At 46.8% G+C, this 12,900-nt stretch overlaps 1 protein-coding gene across 1 annotated transcript in view; it reads right to left on the bottom strand.

The window, feature by feature from the left end:
• The window catches only part of LOC119428804 (N-chimaerin), a 61,917-nt gene that overhangs the window by 24,469 nt on the left and 24,548 nt on the right, over positions 1 to 12,900 (bottom strand). The window contains exons 5-6 of the mRNA XM_037696487.1: positions 1,852 to 1,883; positions 1,629 to 1,742 (exon numbers count right to left, since the gene is read on the bottom strand). Of these exons, the coding sequence (XP_037552415.1) occupies positions 1,629 to 1,742; positions 1,852 to 1,883 (146 nt within the window). The remainder of the gene's footprint in view (positions 1 to 1,628; positions 1,743 to 1,851; positions 1,884 to 12,900) is intronic.

Raw genomic sequence — 12,900 nt, 5'->3', positions numbered from 1 at the left:
AACTCTAAATGCTCTAAAACAGCACAGAATGTCATTATTTCAGCTCCCTGCCTCTTCTGCTCTCATGCACCTGCAAGCGTTCTCGGCCACTCCCACTTTGCACGTTTGACACGGAGAGCAGCTGATCAGCTGCAGCAGGAAGTTTATTCTGCAGCTCTGGGCTGCACACAGGTGCAGCAGGTGCTAAATACTTTAAAATATATATATATTTTTAAATTCCATGCCGATGGTGCGGCTCATCCATCAAGCAGTCGTTCTGTGTAGTGGCCAGTCTTATTTTGAAAAACTGCTATAGAGTGAGTCTGCAACAAACGAACCGCGAAGTAGCGAGGGACTACTGTATTACCTTGTAAAACTTTATCCAGAACAATAAATCTACCTTAGAAGTATATATATATATATATATATATATATATATATATATATATATATATATATAACGCATATATATATATATATATATGCGTTAGTAATGTTAGCTTTGTCGTCTTCAATGAAATGCATGGTTTGTCTGAAATCTCAACTTTGCAATGAAAAAACTAATGCTGCTGTAGTCATACAGTTATACATTTGATAATTTCATGGTGAATAGTGTAGGAGAGAACATTTGAATGCACGTTAGGAAGACTGTTTCAAGATGCGAAGTCTTAAAACAGGCTTAAAAGTAGATGTTTATCGTATTTTCCGGAGTATAAGTCGCATCAGTCAAAAAAAGCATCATGAAGAGGAAAAAAACATATATAAGCGGCTTCGGCGTTTAAGTTGAATTTGTTTTGCGTCCCCGCTGACCCGTCACTTTTATTATGCGTTTATTTAATGGTCAAAACAATTTCATTTTGCCTGGGCTCGCTCGCTCCATCCATCCATCCATCCATCCATCCATCCATCCATCCATCCATCCATCCATCCATCCATCCATCCATCTATCCATCTATCTATCCATCCATCGCGTCCGGAGCCGCTAGCTTTTTTTTTTTTAATTCAACCTTTATTTATACAGATAAATCACACTGAGCCTCGAAGCCTCATTTACAAGTGAGACCTGTTTGCTCTCCATCGTTCCTCCGCATGCACCAGCTGAGTGAAGCGAGCACACGCGGGAGGACTCGCTGTTGCAGTTCTTCAAAATTTTAAGCGTCAAACATTGCATTATGAATATGGAAAAACAATACGCATATAAGTCACAGGACTGACAAATCTATGCAAAACACTGCAACTTATATGCCGGAAAATATGGTATTTAGATTCTTGGGGATGGACAAAGTAAAAAAATTTCTGGCAATATATTGGTTATCGCCATTAGCCTTCCCCTCCCAATATTGCTATCGGTGATAGAAAAAATTTCCATATCGGTCAGGCTCTAGTTCATATATCAAATTGGTAACATCAAATGTGTTTTCTCTCTACTAACCCACCAAACTCATTCAAACTCAGTCATTTTAATTACCAGAACACAAAAATGTTCTCATCTGTTTGTTCAACTTTGGCGTTTCAGCGCATTAGATTGGATCAAATCTACCTTTTCAGTAGAGAAAGCAGAATAGTAACTCCTTTGTTCTGGGAGGAGAGAAGGCGATGATTCTTTGGGAATTTGATAAACTTTCAAAGATAATCAGACGCAAGCAAACCTTAAAGCCAGAGTGTATGTGCCCGGTTGTCTCTGACTTTCTCTGATGAGGTAGCTGCCTTCGGCCTGACTCAGTAACTGGTCGGCCTCTTCCCTCGAGATCTTTCCGTGGAACCTGGACGCACACACAAGTTTGATTTCATGAAACAAAATTAAGGTAAATGCTCCAGTTATATTGACAAGGCATGGCTCGTGTGAATTGCAAACAGAGGAAGGCAACTTACTCTCTTCCATAGTATTTCGGTCGACTTTCCACCTGCATATAATAAAAAATAATAAAAAGGACTTTTTAAAACTTGCAACAGTTAAATTTAAGTATCAAAAATCACCTTAAAGAAACACCCCATTGTGTGAATTTAAGGGATCTGAATGTGATCGTGCAGGTGTGGAGAATATTGAACGAGTCAGACATAAAAGCTGAACATCGTGTTGCTCACAACAAAACTGCTGTCAAGCCAAAAAATAAATAAATAAATAAATAAATCAACGCAGCTCACCACAAGAAGCTGCGGATATTCATTCTAACGATAAAAACGATATGAATGTGGAGCTCCAAGAGAGACGATCCAGATGTTTTGTGAGCAAAAAGCACCTACGTAGCCCCTCGACTGTCAACCGTGTACATTCAATTCAATTCATTTCAAAAATACCTTATTAATCTCAGAGGGAAATTAAGTGTTGTCATAGATCATCATCCTGGTTCCATTCAAGAGTTATAGATGCTGTGGGCAGGAAGGATCTTCTGCTGCAAATCAGAAAAATCTGGCCACAGATAGTGATCTGTCCACCTGGATACAGCTGGCTGTCAGATCTGGCGGGCCTCCTGGGTAGGACAGCCCGAATGCCGAGCAGAATTCCTCCCTGAGCGATGGTCACTCCTCCCAGCAGTGTGCCGAGCTCCTCGTCACCACTGACAGACAGCTGAAGGTGCCAGGGGATGATCCTGGTCCTTCCATTGTCACGAGCCGAGTTTTCCACCAAGTCCAGGATTTTGGTGGTCGAGTACACGATCACCGCCACAAGGTTGACGGGAAATGGTCCAGGGCGCCTCCTTTTCAACTCATTTGGGATTTGGGGCTGTAGTTGAGGTTTTTGAGCTTTTGAGATGTTAATCAGCTGCTCCTGGTTGTTAAAAACACCTTGTTGCCATGGTTACGCATCATAAATTCCCAAAAGTAAAAAGGTTTCAGCAAAAAACCCTTCCAGCTGCACAGTGTCTGATACCAGAGGAAAGAATCATCTGAAAAATGTGATTTACATCCAGAAAATAGAGGGGTTAAAGTTTTCAAAAGCAATAAATCCAAATGAATGCAACAGAGCTACTCCAACATGCAGCCACTCCGAGCGGCGCAATTCTAGAACTTCAATCTGGACACCAACTAAAGCTAGCCTGACGTCTGTCAGGTGTGAAGCTAAAACACCATAGCACTTCACTAACGCTCGACATCCTGAATCGCACTCAGAAGAAGCGCTGGAGGGAACAGATCAATTCAAACAGAAATATATCTTTGAAGGGAATGATGGAAAAAGCAGCGCTTAGTTTAAAAATGATACAAAGAAGAACTTAAGAAGAATCTTATCAGAGGCTCTTGTGGTTTTAATGTTGATTTTACTTTTACGAGAACGTTTTCTTCATGAGTCTCTTAACTTTCACTTTTATACGTCGGTTTGGACTTTTGACTGCAAAAATAGGAACAAACTCTCGGGGATTGTCAGGATGTGCAGCAAAGCATAGCCCTACAGAACCTAACTGACCTACACAAGATGAGGTCAGTTAACAAGGCCAGGATGATTCTGGCAGATCCTGATCATCCACTCCATGGTGAGTTCAGGTTGCTTCCATCTGGACGCTGGTATCTGCTGCTCAGATGTAGGACGAACAGACTTAAATACTCATTCATCCCTGTAGAGCTCATGGTTCTCAACTAAGTGATGATTTCATGTACAGTAGTCCCTCACTACTTCGCGATTCGACTTTCGCGGACTCGCTCTATCGCGGTGTATCAAAGTAAGAGGGGTCATGACACACAACTGGCTGATTGATGGATGAGCCACGGATTGCTTATTTAAAATAAAATAATTTAAAATGATTTAGCTCCTGTGTGCACTGCAGCAGGGAGAAGCTCCCTTCTGCATTTCTCATTATTTCATTCACGGACTGTAGCAAAAACGAAAGAGAACGTGAATCTTTCAATGTGACTTCCAAACTTGGCTTGACTCATAAACACGTTTTGATTTTTAGTTGAATTGTTCATTTGAGCAAAAGTGCATATTTTCAATATTTATTCCTTTTAGAAAATGAGAAAACAATGAGACAGACAGTGCAGAATTATTAGGATGACATACTTGAAGAGTGTATAAGTCAGAAAAGCCACCCGAAAGAAAAAGAAAAAAATCAATTCATATCAGTTTAGTTCAGATTCTCCTCAGCCTTGACAATAAAGTGAAATAATTTGACCTCTTGGAGCATTTTTGAGGATTGACTCTCTTCACCTTATTGTACTTTTTTTTAGGTTTTAAGGTTAATTTGATTTATTTAAAGTAAAATATTATGTTACAAGTCATACAGAGAGATGCCACCCATTCATTCTACAAACTAAAAAACACCAGCCACAGATCAGTATGTTATTAAGTCACATATGGCTGAACCCCCATGAGAAAACATGGAAATGCTGGTTGAAGAGGGTATGTAAAGTGTGTGTGTGTGTGTGTGTGTGTGGGGGGGGGGGGGTTTGACACTCCATCTGGTGACCTGTCTGCTCATTTTAACTGGGTCAGCATAAATTATCCCACCCAGACCAGGACATCTGAGCCAGTGTCAATTTTAGCCTCTTTTTGGAGTGCTCAAGCACCCCAAAATTTATTGCATCTCGTAAGGACAGATGTGCTTAGTGGTGTTTAGTAACCATAAGCGAAATTCTATTAATGAATTCCTAATTCTATTAAGTCCAATATTTAAAAGTCAAGTGTTCCCCCAACCATTACATAAGCGGGGCACCCTGCATACCGAGCCGAACTGCGCGCGCGCATTCCTGCTCAACACCACCCCCACCCCCCACCCCCCCCCCCCCCCACCCCGTCGGCAATGACGTAGGTAGCTTTTAGCAAGCGGACACAGTGACGTCACGTTCTAAAGCTCTATACAGGTGCACTAGCTAAAATACTAAAGGCGCCTCTTCCCTCATGCTGGATACCCGCCCGAACACCCCCCCCCCCCCCCAAAACTCACGGGTCGGTCCAAACAGCGCGGTGCTCTGACGTTCTATTTCGTATAGGCTTTGCCCTTTAAGAGCTGTCGCTAGTGGGTTTTATCCCATCATGCAAAGCATTACACTGAAAAGTTTAGTCCACGCCCACCTGCTGTGTGGGCCTCACCCGGTCCGTATAAATTACGTTAAGAGCGGGTAATCGGCTCCCAATTTACTTCAGCAAGCTAATAGCACTGACCTTCAACAAGATGTCCAGCACCAACACCATCCACCTGTATCCATTCTCCAAGACCGGCTACTTGCTAAGTTTTGACTGGCACAACACCTGCGAAGGATGCCTGGGTCCCTGCCACGTCGCCCGCGCCTCCTCTTGCCACCTCTGTGACCTCCTTCCTCCGGAGGAAAGGCAGAGGAGAGCAGCCTTGTTTAAGGCTAATGTCGAGGACTGCCTGTCCGTGGCGGGAGACTGTTCAATTCAATTTTTCAATTCAGTTTATTTATATAGCGTCAAATCACAACAAAGTTGTCTCAGGGCACTTTACATAAACATTCACATACATAAAAGCCAATTAGTAAAGTTCTCTAAGGAATCCAGCAGACAAGTTGAATTTTGGCTTTGTTGCAGTCTCCCATCCTGAGCAAGCACAGTGGTAACAGTGGAAAGGAAAAACTCCCTTTTAAAAGGAAGAAACCTCCAGCAGAACCAGGCTCAGGACAAGCGGCCATCTGCTTTGACCGGCTGGTTGAGAGGACAGGAAGGAGAGACAGACGAACATAGAATGTTCGCTGGACGATGCAATCGACTTCTTCGACTCGGAGCGAATCGGATGGTTCCTCTGGGACAGGCAACGTCAGCAGCAGCCCTGATGCTCGCTCCCTCCCGGAGAGCGTAGTGTTGGAACGAGGGGGGCCGAGCAGATGCTCACTCCCTCTGGGCTTTCCTGCCTCAACGGCCACATCGCTCCCTGCCGTCGGTGCCCTCCTCTTGGAGCTGCCCGACATTATCCGGGAAGCTGCTGACACGAAGGGACTTTCCGTCCCTCTCCTCCCCCCACCCAGATCGGATGATCTAGCGGGAAGGTTTGGCTCCACTCTGGCTCGCCATCCTGATCCCATCTGGCCCCGTTTTCCAGCAGTGGCGTCCTACTGGAACAAGGCAGCGTCCGGTCCTGGTAATTTGAGGGCACCCGTCTCCATTTTCGCTCCCATCACCAGAGTGGAGGGGTTCACAGAGCAGAACTTTCCCTCGGTACCCCCCCGGAGCCAAGCCTGGCGGAAGCTTTCGGAGTGAAGCTGTCCAGGTTGGAGCAGCATCCTGTCCCTCCTGGGAAACATGACCAGACGGTGACTACGCTCTCCAATCGAGCTCACCAGTGTGCGTTCAAGGCAGCCGCAGCAAACAACAACGTGGCGCTGTTGGCGTACAGCGTTTCCAAGAGGCTGGAGACCGCAGATCTGCCTGAGGAGACGAAGAGCTCCTTTTGCAAGGCATCTGACGTCATCCTCAACATGTGCGCCTCTACTGCTGTCTGCCTATCCTGAATTGCAGCGTGGATGACAATGAGGTCCACCTGGCTCCGTCACTCCCCCTCTCTGTCGGAAAACCTGCACAAAGACCTGATGGAGGGCCCCATCATGATGGACGCACTGTTCGGGAGCAGTTTCAAGGCCATGCTGGAAACCTCGAAAAAGTCGGAGGAGGTGTCAGAGACTGTGCGCCACCAGATCAAGCCGCGCGTCTCATCCCGCCCCCCGGCCCGCTGGAAGGATCGTCGTGAGCAGAGACAACAACAACGACGTTCCACGGCCGCAGCAGCGTCTTCTCGCTCCGCTCCACCGCCAGCCCCGCCCGTCAGAGACCAGCCCTCCTCATCCCAGCAACCGGCAGTTCAGCGTTTTCCCAGAGATCACCAACAGGCGGCGCCCTGGGCCAACAAATCGCAGAGCTCATAGGAGAAAAGATTCAAAAAATGACGGTCTGTGGAGGGTGTGTGTAAAAATGACATATGCTCTGAAATAAAACATGAACATCATTCAATGATTAAAGTGTCTGTTTTTAGCCAGTCTGTCAGCTCGGATGAACTCACAGTGGCTGCACACACATCCTCCACACAAAACGAGCCGGTGTCTTTAAAAAAGTTTTTTCAGAATCACCGTTGCTCCAAAATAAAGACGAGACGCTCACATGACACAACAGTCGAAAGCGAATGCGGTCCGCAGAACGTGTTCAGTGGAATAACTCGTATTCAGCCCGAGCTGCACACTTCTCATCGAAGCGGTGTCAAATGCGCACTCCCGCGACGTGAGCATCCTTCACTCAAATGGTGCTGTGTTGATGAAGGCACGCGCACCGCTCTCCAGCGCTCACTGGCTCGCATCAGCATAAATGTGAGGCCACAGAACAGGTCCAGTGAGAAACCTCGCTCTCAGCAGGAGCGGCACGCGCCTCACCGAAGCAAACGTGTGCTTCCGCTGCGCCTGCAGCCTTCACTCAAACGGCACGGCGTTTATGAAGGCGCGCACACCGCTTCTCAGTGCTCAGCCGCTCACTTCAGCATAAATGTGAGACCGCAGAACGAGCCCAGTGAAGAACCTCGCTCTCAGCAGGAGCGGCACGCGTCTCACCGCAGTGGTGTCAAACGCATGCTCCTGCGGCGCCAACAGTTTTCACACGCCTCTCCTCAACACACGCCGGTCCACATAGACATGAATGTGGACCCGTAGCCCGAGCGCGGCACAGAGGCGCGCTCAGAGCCCTTTCGAGGAAGCCTCGCCTTGGGTCATGTGGAACACACTTCTGCGGCACATGACGGCGGTCGAGGCGATAGACTGGCTGACATCCGTAAAAAACATGACGCATCACCTAAACGCGCGCCCACTCCACGAATGTTACGCGGAGTGGCTGCGAACATGCTTGCCAGACAGAATCAGAATCAGAATAAACTTTATTGGAACTGCACCGAGGTACAACGCGAATATGTACGTACAGTCGTCCGAAAGATGGGCCGAGTGCACGAAGCTGCAACTACAGGAGAGTGCGGCCATTTTATCCTTATCAGATAATAATCTTAGATAGGAAAAGGGGGAGAAACATGAGGGTAGATAGTGGTATTACAAAAAAAGATCTTTCACATCTTGTCTATCAGGACACGATTTGAGACATCAAAAAACTCTACCAGCAAGCACAATTAAAACATGATTACATTTGCAATTGACATCAAGGTGTTGAGATTTGTCCATGAGCTTTTTTTTTTCAGATCAGCCACAGTTTCTGAAGATGTTGTTTTCAGCCAGCAGTTCTGATAAGCCTGCACAGAGAGTTCTCGAGGGGGTGCGATAGATGAAGCTTTTGTCCTTGGGTACTCATGTCCCAGGAGAAATTTGATAGTCAGCCCATCTCCGAGGCCATTGGGAGTCAGATTAGATAAGCTTGATTTTTGTTTTTCTTCAGGCAGACAGATTTTTTTCTTCAGCCTTGAGTCCATCTGGGCGTTCTGGTTCCGAAAAAGCCTAATTGTGGAATTTAGTTTCACTGATCCATGCTATGAATCTCCTTCAAGGTCGAACCCACCACGCTGACGAGTCCCAGAAGCCGCAGGTGGTCTGCGATTCTCAATCACCTCCACCTTACGGTTAAGCTCGCAGACCAGACGATTTAAAGTTCCCACAGCGAGTACCAGACCTTCACACTGACTCGGAAGCTTTTCCATGGCCAAAACTGCTCTCCATGTCTTCTTCAAAAGTCAATAAAACAGAGCCCCGCCGATGCCAAAAAGCAGAGTCCCTGCTATCATAAGTCCAAATATGTAAACGTCTTCAACATCTTCTTGAGACAGAACAGAGAGGCACATCATCTGCCACACTCCCCACAAATCCATGACGTACCCCACAGCGTGAGTCTCAGCTGGATATGACGGTTCCCCATGACCTTGTCGCTTTGATGAAAAAATCTCATCAATAGAGTTGAACGCCCACGATACCAAATCCATAATCTTCTTAATTTATGTTCGGGAGATGAGACCCAGGCGCTTCAGACAGGCAGAGAGCAGAGCAGGAAGAAGGAAAAAAATGGGGGGAGGAGAAATTGAAGCTGCCACCTCGATCAGAGCCTGGGAGGAGAATGGATGGATGGATGGAGACAGATGGATGGCCAGGCTGTTAAGCAGGGGTTACACGCTGCAATTTGCAGCCCAACCCCCTCCGTTCAGAGGAGTTTTAGGGACAGTTCTGTCATCACCAGACTAGGTCTCATCCCTAAATGCAAAAGTCCAAAAAATTCTGGTAAAGGAGGTAATCTCCAGGATTCCCGAAGGAGAGGAAAACACAGGTTTTTACTCACGTTACTTCCTGGTTCCAAAATGGACTGGAGGAACGAGACCGATTTTGGACCTGTCAGTTTTCAACAAGGCGATCGTGGACAGACCTTTTCATATGTTGACAACCAGACAACTGTTGGACAACATCCAGAGAAACGACTGGTTTATTTCCATCGATCTGAAAGACGCCTACTTCCACATACGATCATCCCAAAACAGAAAATTTCTGCGCTTCTCCTTCCAAGGAATGCAATACCAGTACAACAGGCTGCCGTTTGGTTATTCCCTCGCGCCTCGTACGTTCTCAAAGTGTGTGGAGACGGCCCTATAACCGTTACACAGAGCAGGGATGAGAGTTTTGTTTTACCTAGACGACCTGTTGCAGCTGTCACGCTCCAGACGGGAAGCAGCGGCGCAGGCTCAGGTGTTGACGTCACACCTGCTAAATCTGGGCTTCACCATAAATTGGAAAAAAAGCTAGATTCTCCCGGCCCAGATGATTGTTTATCTGGGAGTGGAGCTAAACTCGACTACCATGAGGGCTCGTTTGTCACAGACGAGAATCGACACTCTAAGAGTCCAGGTCCGCCACGTAAGACCGGGCAGAGTAGTAACAGCTATTTCCATCATGAAGCTGTTAGGAACGATGTCGTCATCTCACACTGGTCCTGCTGGGTTTACTACACATGAGACGCCTCAAGAGATGGTTTGCTCGTCTGCGCGTGGACCCGGTAAAGCAAAAGAGATGGATGATCACTGTTCCTCCCTCCGTGAGAACAGACCTCCGACATTGGGAAAACCCCCTGGTTCTGTCGGAGGGAGTCCCCGTCAGCAGACCTACGTCACACGTGTCAGTCTTCACAGACGCGTCGTTGTCAGGTTGGGGGGGGACATGCCTATCTCGAGCTGTAGGGGCGCTGTGGCCTCATCACACAACAGCTCATATAAATGTTCTGGAGTGTCACACGGTTCTGAATGTGATTCAACACTTTGCTCCTGTGCTGCAGAATCAACATATTTTGATTCACACAGACAACAAGGTGACTGCTGCTTACATAAACCGGCAGGGGGTGTGCTCTCAGCCCAAATGTTACACATTGCGAGAAAACTACTGTGTTGGGTACACCAAAATCTGCTCTCCATCAGAGCAGTGTACATCCACAGTGTTCTAAACAAAGGGGCAGATGTGATGTCCAGGGGCGATCCGCATCACAGGGACTGGACCCTCCACCCCAATCTGATGGCCCAGACATGGCAGAAATTTGGCAAAGCGGCTGTGGACCTGTTTGCGACACGAGAAAACGCTCAGTGTCAACTATGGTTTTCACTAAGCCCGCGAGACGAACCACTGCTGGGGTTGGATGCTTTTGCTCACAGACCATGGGCCAAAACGCTTCTTTACGCGTTCCCCCCACCTCCTCTGATATTATGGTTTTTGAACCGAGTTCAGGAGGAGAGATTGACAGCTCTCCTGGTGGCTCTCGAGCGCGTGAACGCACCATGGTTCCCAGTTCTACAAAGCCTGTTATCGGGGCGCCCGTGGAAACTGCCGTGGAGGGAGGACACTCTCTTCCTGGCGGGAGGAGCGATCAGGAGTTACCCAGAAATAGGCCAACACCTGTGGATCTGGCCGCTGAGTGGATCCGATTAGAGAGGATGGGTCTCCTGCAAGATCTAGTGCGCATAATCCAGGATTCACGTGCTACATCCACCACAGCACTGTACACATCAAAGTGGACAGCTTTTCAGCGCTGGTGTACAGAGAAAGGTGTAGAGGCCACCTCACGTCCACTAGGAGACATGCTGTCCTTTCTGCAGCAGCTGATTGACAGAAATTTGGTGTTCAGCACGATTAAAACGTAAGCTGCAGCCATCTCTTCCTGTCACGAAGGTTTTCGGGAACAGAACAGCTTTTAATCATCTGCTGATGAAGCGTTTTTTAAAAGGTGTACAGAGACGCAGGCCTGTTTCACGCCCACTTGTTCCACAGTGGGATTTAACACTGGTCCTGCAAGCCCTGATCAAAGCTCCATTTGAGCCTCTGGATCAAGTTCCAATTAAATTCTTGTCTCTTAAAACAGCCCTGCTGCTGGCTTTAACATCCGCTAAGAGGGTGAGTGATTTATCTGCCCTCTCTGTCGCTCCGTCAAGACTCAGAATTCAGGCTGACGGCAGCTCAGCTGATCTAAGACCGAATCCAGCTTTTATGCCTAAAAACATCACAAGCTCTTTTAAATCAAGAGCAATATCGTTGGAAGGGGTTTTCCCTCCCCCCCACAAATCAGAAGAAGAAGCATCTTTCCATCTTCTCTGTCCTGTGCGGGCGTTGACGTGTTACATAGCGCGCACAGCTGCAATGTGTCAAACGCAACATTTGTTTGTGCATTATAGAGATGCATCTGCAGGTCGGCCGTTATCCACCCAGCACCTGTCACACTGGCTGTGTGAGGCCATTTCTAAAGCCTACAGAGCATCAGATTTAGAGCCTTCTGTCAACCTCAGGGCGCACTCGACCAGAGGTACTGCATCTTCGACTGCTTTGCATAATGGTATAACAATGCAGGATATTTGCACTGCGGCCGCGTGGTCAACACCCTGCTCATTTATTTGCTTCTATTTACGTGATGTGATGGCTCGTTCCATGACACATTCTGTACTTTGTGTTTTAACAGAATGAATATTGTTGTTTCATGGAACCCCGTTTAAACTCACATCTGACTGCAAGCATTACAGTGTGAGATGTTATCTGTTGCAAGTTGTGACTGTTATTTTGGTTCTATTGTCACTAATCAGTTCATGACTAATGTTACCTATCATTTCATTTGATTAATAATCAGTTCACTTGTTATTATTAATCTATTCATACTGTTCAGCAGTGAATAGGTTGGTTCACGGCCCCTTTTTCAGCATCTTCCCTTCCCCGGGAAAAGCTATTTGGGAGCGGATTACCCGCTTTTAACATAATTTATACGGACCAGGTGGGGCCCAACAGCAGGTGGGCGTGGACAATACTTTTCAGTGTAATGCTTTGCATGATGGGATAAAACCCACTAGCGACAGCTCTTAAAGGGCTATGCCTATACTCATAGAATCTGGGGTTACAGTATGTAACCAACGTCTCTGCTCATTGTTGTCCCCACCCTCACGGACGAGATGTGCACACCACCATGAAAAGTTATCTAGTGGAAAAGTGCACAGAATGCATCTGAATTTTTTTTTCTCCTTCGCGTTTTTCGGACATTTGTAAAAATGCCTTTTTTTGCTCTAGGTTTTATTGTGGGAGCCGCAGTCACCACTGGCGTTAGAGAACTTTTTTAAGTTCTGACGGCACCAGAAGAAATTCATTCCATTGGCCAAGAATCTTTAGAAAGTCAAAGTTGCAACGAAGGTGGTCAAAATATTCCTAAATCGGTTGAAATAAATGAGAGAAAGTGACAATCTGAACCAGAAATTGGCAGAAAATCATCCGGAGACCGGGGTTCATTACCCCAATGGGAAGTAGCATACGTACTTTGGGCCGCTGTAGCTGAGTGAGCAGTCATCCTCCAATGCAAGAGTTGGGGGTTCAATTCCACCAGCAGTCACATGTTGAAGGGTTCCTGGGCAAGACACTGAACCCCTCATTGACCCAGATGTGGATCCCATCTAGGGCTGGGTATCTTTCAAAAATTTTCGATACCGGTACCAATACATCGGTGTATGAATGTGATAAAGCACTGATTATGTTTTGTACAGATACAGTAGAGTG

Source organism: Nematolebias whitei, chromosome 23 (assembly GCF_014905685.2).
Source record: "Nematolebias whitei isolate Nwh7 chromosome 23, NemWhi1, whole genome shotgun sequence".
NCBI lineage: Eukaryota > Metazoa > Chordata > Actinopteri > Cyprinodontiformes > Rivulidae > Nematolebias > Nematolebias whitei.
This window is presented reverse-complemented; position numbering and strand designations above follow the sequence as displayed.